We start from the raw sequence: 8,553 nt of genomic DNA, 5'->3' as shown, positions 1-8,553 counted from the left end.
CCCTTCAGCAGCTCTGACACCACCAGTGTCTAGAAGATACATCAAGCCATATCCACAGTTAAACAGTCCACTGTTTTACCCCCACCAGGCTGCATGCACCCAAGTACTCCAGCCAGAAAGCTGGGTGACAGATTTGGTTTCTCTCTCTCTCTCTCTCTCTCTCTCTCTCTCTCTCTCTCTCTCTCTCTCATCCATCACCCATGTTTAATCTGTTAGTCCTACCTTCAAAGTTCAACTCAAACCCTGCACCATGCAGCCCTTCCACGTCTACAGCCATGTGTGTCTCTCCTCTGGGTGACAATGGCTTGCTAACTTTTGGCACCCACAGTCCTACCTCCCAATCCATTTCCCAGACGGCAGAGAGAATGATCCCTCTCATGTGGTCACACCCACAGACCGCCAGGCCTGAAATCCTCCACTGTCCTCTCAAAGATCTTAAGTCACAACTTAAAATTCTTCACATAGTTCACCGTTATACTGAGATGGCAAGATCTGGAGAAAGGCAGTGTGGGCACTTGGGGATGGATCGTGATGGATTAAAGAGAGAAGACTCCCCTTAATGGTTCTGTTTAAACTGAGGAAGTAAGGAACTTCATACATGGAATTCAACATACATAAGAAGAAAAAAGAAAAGTCCACTCTGGCTGCAAATTTTAGCATAAGGAGTATAAAATTAACATTAAAGCTTGAGGTTGGAGCACAAAGTAAGCTGTTTTAGAGAATGAATATGTGCAACTGAGTTACAGGAGTTAAATGAACCAGTCATTATAAGTCAAACACTGACTAAGAGACAAATGATGCCAAGACATAGAAGGGAATGTAAGCTAAGCTCTCAATGTAAAATCCTGAAATCATAGCGCTAAGATCTTTCTAAAAGTGATTTAGGAGCAACTGTCTAGAGAATGATAAAAGCACGCAAAACTAGGAATGCTGGTGATGAAGGGTCCTCTGTGTAGGTACCAGCATCCATGGCCAGGGGATGGGGTGGAGAGGGGAGCGGCAGTGGTGGGGATGGGGAGAAGGCAAGCTCAACATGCAAATACTCAGTGGCCATTAATTTGGAAACAGATTTTCAACTGGCAGGTTTTTTAAAGAGATGCAGGAATTACCTACAGACAACCTAATGCTACTCAGCGTGTTGGCAGAAAGTAGAGCCAGAGCGGGGGCCGGCTGTCAGTGTTTCTTAGAGAACAGCAGACAGCAAGACGAGTCAACAGGGAGATAGTTAAGATTTGATCCCATTCGGTTTCCTCAGTTAATGTAATTGCCTCTAAGGTAGCAATAAAATACACGTGGAGAGGAAAGAGTTAACATGCTTATCTGTAGACAAACAGAAAATGGTTCCTAGAATTCTTACCATGTCACCTTGCACCCTAAATAGAAGTGATTATTTTATCCAAATACCATAAAATAAACACCTCCTCCCCCGTGTCTCATTTAATATTATTGTGTGGGTGGTTGCACATATATGGAGGTTAATGAACAACTTTATAACATTGATTGTCTCCTTCTACCTTTATGTGAGTTCCGGAGACCTAACTCAGACCCATCACCCTTCGCAACAAGCACTTTTACCCACTGAGCCATCTTGGCGGCCCTTCCTTTGTGAAAAAGAGAACAGCCTTAACACTAAGAATTGAAATGTCTTATTTTTGTAACAAAATCAGCCCAATAAAGAAATGACAGAAGAAGCAAAACAGAGGAAAACCCAGCACCATCTCCGTGAGCCAGTAAGGTGTATCAACAAAGCAGAACGTGTCCACATGACCAGAGGCCAGAGTGAATCACTTGCAGAACTTAAGGGTTTCTCTTCTGCATTACTTCATGGTCAAAGCTAAAAAGAAATCTGGATTCACAATCAGGCCCTGTCTCTGCCCTTTTCCTCCTCAGTAATTTTTTTCCTTCTTCTAAAAATTATGTTATTTTTGAAATGGATAAAAATAAAAATGATTAGTACATTCCATCTGAAATCTAAAAGAACAAGCAAATTCTCTACATCTCACAGAAGTGTGGGAGAAAGATACTATGTTTAAGATTACTATCATAATTGAAGAACTAAATAACTTCTTTTTAAAAAAAAAGGAATTTGCTAAATGAGAATGTCAAAACAAATCCAGAAGGAAACACTATAATAATGACAGGTAGGCGGGCTTACTGAGTGCTCATTCAATGCACTGTCTTTACCAACAGGGTAATATTAACCACAGTGGTTGAGAGGCCAAGACACTAACCCCATACAAGTACTAGGGGATGAAATTTAAGCTTGAAGGCACACACATTCTGTCTCCTCCAAAATGTACTTCTCACAAATCTGAAATCCCCACCTCCCTTTCTCATTGTGTGTGGAGACTGCTGTGGTGTGGGAATGTGTGTTTGCACAGAGGCTGATAGCAGGTGTAGTCTTCAGGTGTTCTCCTCTTATATCATCGAGACCACGTCTCTCTCCTGGGCCTCATGGATTCAGCTTGGCTGACTGGCTAAGGAGCTCTAGAGACCCACCGGTACCTACCTCCCAGCCCTAACATCACAGGGATACCAGGGGACCCAACGATTATGTACATGAGGGGCATCCTAACTCAGGCCCTCGTGTGTGAGCAGCAAACACTTTACTGACCGAGCCGTCCCCCTAGCTCTTACGTGCACCTCAGAACTAAAATGTTAGACTGTGTGACTTTCAAAATCCGAACAAAGAATCTTCCTTTCATGAACAAAGACTGGTATTTTAGAGAAAATCTCAAAGAGTCAAGACAGGATTTTTTAGAGAGAATCTCAAAAGTCAAGACAGGATAATGGAGGGAGAAAAAAAAATCCATTATTCATATCTTCTCAGGAAAACCTCATTTTTACTCTGATGAAAACATCTGTTGGCCCATTTATGGAAAATTTGATGAGTAACTTATGTAGACTGCCTCTCTTAAGAAAAAGGGAAAGAGCCGGGCGATGGTGGCGCACGCCTTTAATCCCAGCACTCGGGAGGCAGAGACAGGCGGATCTCTGTGAGTTCGAGACCAGCCTGGTCTACAGCGCTAGTTCCAGGACAGGACAGGCTCCAAAGCCACAGAGAAACCCTGTCTCGAAAAACCAAAAAAAAAAAAAAAAAAGAAGAAAGAAAAAGGGAAAGTAAGGTTTATATTTTGAGAGTCCTTATGAAAAGAGAATGGGAAAAAATAGTTCTTTACAGTCCCCAAACAGAAAGAAAACCAATACTTACACATACACACACACAGCCATGATAACATGAGAAAAACCATTTCTCATGCCTGGCAGCAATGCCACGGTCTATGACTCTGGTTAAAAACCCACCCTCTTGGCAGCTGGTTTACAACAAAGTACAGCCTCAGATCCTGACTCCAACTCACCATGGGAAACAAAGTGTTCCCCTTTTCAATTTGTCTGAGTGACACATATGTGTAACAGCATGCTCACTAAAAAAAATAAAATAAAACTTATAAAAGGCATGGATGCCAAGAAGCTATTACCCAGTACCTAGGAGGAAAGAAACGTGCAAGTCAGAAGTCCCAAGACAAATGGTCCAGTACCTGTGTATTAATGTCTTCCTCATCACACTCTTTCTTATACTTCCGCGGGAGCGTCTCCACCTCCCTGATGGCATCTATCGTGACTTGCTGAGGAAGCACCTCAAACAGAGACGTTAAATACATAATTATGGATTTCTTGTCAGGGAGCTGCACGGCAACATCTAAAAGTGGAAGAAAGGATGACTCAGAGATGCAGAATCTGTGAGCTTCTTTACGTGAGGTAAAAATGTAACTGCCCTTGTACCCAGAAACAATGCCGCATTTATAAACTCCGCAACACTGTGTCTCAGGAAATTGCTACTGCCAATCACAGATTGTGAGACAGTTTGAAACAGTCTCCCAGAAGCCCGGTATGAGGATGCAAACCTACGGTCCCAGCTCCTGGGAGGCTGAGGTAGGGGGCTCAAGAGCTTGAAGGATGCCTGGGAGAAATACTAAGTAAGACTGTGCCTTCGGATGAAAATGGAGGAGGGGGAAGCTATCTTAAAACACTCAAAGGCAAGCTATACAACTTGCCATTTAAAATATGACACAAGCCTCATTCATACAACATTCAAGCCTAAAGCCTTCGAGCCATATGCAAATGCTCACACATACATGCATTTTAAGAAACTAAGCCAACACTGAACTGTTTGTCTAACAAGCAGATTCCTAAAAGTGTTTCAATGCTACTTTACACAGCTTAACTATTATTCAGTGAAATAATTAACCCACTGCCGAAGGAAGCTGCACATTTAAGTGCAAAAGGAAAAATATCTGCAATAAAATGGGAGGTGGGAGTTGGAGCCCGGGAACTTATTGATAGGCAGCCTAATAAGGTAGAACAAGGTGGGAAGTGGGAGAAAAACACATCTGACTTCCTCTGGGCCACATGGAACACACAGGGGTGCACACGCGCACACCACTCACTCACAACACACACACACACAAAGCACAAAGGTAAATAAGAAAATAAACACAAAAATACAACAAAATGGCTTACATCTTAATTGTCATAATACATTCTAAAAACAAGAACAGCATCATTTCTCAACTATAAAGCAGAATCGAGTTCAACAGTACATTCTCAACCTTACCTTCAGGGTCTAACAGCTTCTCAATTCCCAGATAAGTGTGGGCCTTGCTAAAAGCATGTTCGAGTCTCTCAATTGGGGACATTTTGACCACTCTTTCCCAGCTGAAGAGATCGGGTCTGAAAGTACCATACAAACGAAATTCAGTAAAGGCAAAAGACAAGAGAAACGATGTAGACGGTGTCGTAATCCATCCCATTCTCAACTTTAATTGTTTTTAATTTATGGGTGCCATTTAAATTGTATCTTTTGTCTCAAAAGTTTATAAGCTACATAGAATCAGAAAGTAATTAACAGACATGATGATAATAAGTAGGTGATTGGAGGAGTGGAGTCTATACTATGTCCTAAACAGTAAACCACAAATAGAGGAAATCTATCAATACAGACAAGGAAAAAATGGCCCCACAGCAGTAGGAGTAATGAAGTCAATGAGCTTAAATCTATGAATTGGCACCACCAGTGATTTCAATGGACTAAGTTCTGCAGTCAAGACAAAGATTCTGGGCCTGGAGGTGCACAGTACTCAGGGGGCTAAGACAAGAGGATCACAAATTAGAGGCCAGCCTCATCTACAGAGCAAATTTGAGAACAACTTCATCTACATAGTAAGTTTCAGACCCCACTTGATGCCTCTACATGCCCAGAGGGACTAAAGCCAGCAGACAGAAACCACAGCTGTAAGCTTTCTTTAGCTATGCTAACCACAAAGGTGCTAAGGGAATCAATTCCCTTCCACTCGCCCTCCTAGCAACAAACTAGTGTTTTGTTTACATCTTGTCTCTCTTCCTGTCTCACAACTTGAATAGCATCACTGGCTTGACAAAGCTACAAGACATTTGTTTTCTTTGTACACCATTCTTGTATCTGAGACCACCACCCCCTGAGACTGGCCTTCCCCATCCCCATTTCTACCCACTTCCTCTGTCACTCAGCCACCAACCTCCCACATACCAGATGGATGCCTCTTCCCTCTTACCTAGTGTATTTTTCTTTAGTGTGCCTACCATTTCTATACACTGTACAACGTAGAGTTCACAGCCACACACACACACTTCTGAGGCAGAGTCTTCAACAGGCCTCAAAATAGTCTCAAAATAGCTAAGGTGGCAGAGGATGACTCTGAAGCCCCGATCCTGGCACCACCCGAGTTCTGGGATCACTGGTGCACGACCATGCCCAGCTACAGTTTCCATTTATCTTTTTAATTAATGACTGTCTCCAGTTGGAAAGAACTGGATCCTTGCTTTGTTCCTGCTGTATCCTTGTGTTGAGTGCAAGAAACCGCTTTATGTACACTTGTTGAACCAATGAGCTAATAAATGCAAAATGTACCAGACAAAGTCAATAGTTCCTTAACAGTTCTGGGCAGCATCCTCAAGAAGACAGAGGAAGAGTAAGGGAGGGAAAGGGTCTTTAACCCCATAACAAGTTCAGAATATATATATAAAAAAAAAAGTTATAGAAAACATCAGTCTTACAGGAAACTATATTAAAAGCACAGCCTTTGTTATCAAGAGCGAATCATTCTTCTCACTGTCTCTAGTTTGAATCAATGCTATGTACAGAGCCAGAGCCAGTGAAGAATAAGAGAGGAGGGGCACGGGGAAAGGATACCACATCTCAAGGATATTCTAAACTTAGCCATGATTACTTCACAATCTAGCAGCCTACCAGCAAAGATGAAAAACAGAATAAAGTATGAAACGAAGAAACCCAAGCCTATAGTGTACAGAGACAAACTTGCTAAGATGCAGGAAGTAAGTTTAGAAAAGTGTTCTTCATTTGTGTATGTGTGTATATATATATCAGCCAGGAACGTTCAGGGAATTAAATGAGAAAATTAATAATTCATAATAGCAACGAAACATAATATGATTTGCCTGCCTTTTGCATTTAATCTTTAATGCACGCAGAATTTATTTGGAGGGTATTCTGTGGCAAGGCACATAATAGCACACAGTTAAACAACTGTCCCACACCCCCGTTAATGTGCAATATCGGCTCAACTGGTTACCAGGTCATTCTATACAGGAGAGCGCTTTCTCAGTTTATCTTGTTGGTTTGATTGTTTTGTTTCTCTGTGTTTTACTGCCTGTCCTGGACCTAGTTCTGTAGGCCAGGCTGGCCTCGAACTCACAAGAGATCCTCCTGCCTCTGCCTCCTGGGCGCTGGGATGGAAGGTGCGTGTCACCACAGCCCCTCTGTTCCTCAGCTCTTAACGCTTCCAGTATGAAACAGGAGAGATCATCCTCAGACACCTAGCACAGTCCTAGGTTGTCACCTTCAATGCAAACTGTGATTATCCCACTACACTTCACAGCAATGTATTCACCGCCTTCATTTCTTATTAGAAAGTTATTTCAGGCCGCTTATTCTTCTGGGATGTAATTGCTATTTTTGCATTATCTTCTTATTGACATGTTAGAATCTTGCTTATGAGCTTTCATAAGAAAATTGGTGTAGCTCTTCATAATGCGGGTAACACAATAAACAGAGTTTTCCTTCTGCTATAAGAACAAAAGCTACACACAAGTCTCTGTATATATTACTGGTTAGGGCTAAATGAGTGGGACTGAACTATGTCAATTATCTTACATTTCTTGATTTATAAATGTGTAGGAGAAAGCATGAACCCTGCACTGTAGCCCCGGAGTCCTGAAGGACTAGCCAGTGGTTGATCTCCTATTACACTGCTTTTCCTTAACGTTTTACTGAACATGAGCCGTGAGGGTACCGAGATAGAGGATGGGGTTATGGAGAAGAGAATTGGAGAGGACACAAAGGAGACAGAGATTTATAAGCCCAAGGGCATCTCACTTGTGCCGGTGGAGCACAGCGTTGAAGGCGAGACCATCGGTCCAGCTGGTGGTGAAGTTGAGGACGTTGACTTGGCTGTAGGGCCGGGTGGTCTGTCGCACCCAGCTCAGCAGGATCTTCTCACTGTTGGTCTGCTGCAGGTCTGACATGACATCTTTCATGACATCTTTCACCTGTGGGACACACACTCACCTCTGTTTATAACGTAACATTTCCTTCAGTGAAGTTGTTGGATAAGGAATATTAGACTTGGCCTGGCAATGGTGGCGCATACCTTGAATCCCAACACTCAGGAGCCAGAGACAGGCAGAGCTCTGTGAGTTTGAAGCCAGCCTGGTCTACAGAGAGAGTTCCAGGACAGGCTCCAAAGCTATAGAGAAACCCTCTTTCGAAAACCAAGCAAACAAAAAACAAAACAAAACGAAAATTGGACTAATCAAATATTACGGAGCTTGTAATTAGCCTTTATTTTATTTCCAATTTCTACTTTAAAGAATGGAAAAATAAATTTTTGATGTTTTTTAGGGTAGTAGGGTTTTCTATACATCACCCAGTTCCATGTCTTAAGTAATATTTGCACTTTTTAATTATACTGAACTTTTCTTTCATTGCTATGAAGAAGACATATTTTAATATCTTTTATTTGCAAGAGCTTTTCCATAAAAACGAAATACAAATTTAATTTTCTCCACAAATAAGAGCAGAAGCGTGTTGACTGACTACAAAATCAGAGAAATAAGCAATTTTCCTGAGAGCAATAAAAATCATACTAATGTGTGATACTAAAGAACTAATGTTTTATTATTATCCTAAAGTAATATATATAAGGGAAGAGCTCAAAGAAAGATGGAGACTCATCGGAAAGACCATTAGCCAATGTAAGGGATCCGAAAGAGCCAAATCTATGACAACTGCCACGTCAGGACGAATATTAGCAAAAGATGATAAACCTATACAGAAGTTCATAATTCATCCATTGATGGGCAGGTGGGTGGGTGGATGGATGGATGGGTGGGTGGATGGATGGATGGATGGATGGGTGGGTGGATGGATGGATGGATGGGTGGGTGGATGGATGGATGGATAGATGGATGGATGGGTGCTTGGGTGGGTGGGTGGAT

At 42.1% G+C, this 8,553-nt stretch overlaps 1 protein-coding gene across 4 annotated transcripts in view; it reads right to left on the bottom strand.

The window, feature by feature from the left end:
* The window catches only part of Utrn (utrophin), a 521,838-nt gene that overhangs the window by 376,246 nt on the left and 137,039 nt on the right, over window positions 1–8,553 (bottom strand). For all 4 annotated transcript variants that reach the window (XM_013351419.2, XM_026786362.1, XM_026786363.1 and 1 more), the window contains 3 exons: window positions 7,433–7,605; window positions 4,616–4,731; window positions 3,540–3,700 (listed from right to left, as the gene is read on the bottom strand). In XM_013351419.2, coding sequence (XP_013206873.1) covers window positions 3,540–3,700; window positions 4,616–4,731; window positions 7,433–7,605 — 450 coding nt within the window. The remainder of the gene's footprint in view (window positions 1–3,539; window positions 3,701–4,615; window positions 4,732–7,432; window positions 7,606–8,553) is intronic.

The sequence above is a fragment of the Microtus ochrogaster genome, linkage group LG4 (genome assembly GCF_000317375.1).
Source record: "Microtus ochrogaster isolate Prairie Vole_2 linkage group LG4, MicOch1.0, whole genome shotgun sequence".
NCBI lineage: Eukaryota > Metazoa > Chordata > Mammalia > Rodentia > Cricetidae > Microtus > Microtus ochrogaster.
The sequence above is the reverse complement of the archived record's forward strand: the minus strand, read 5'-3'. Positions and strand labels throughout refer to the sequence as shown.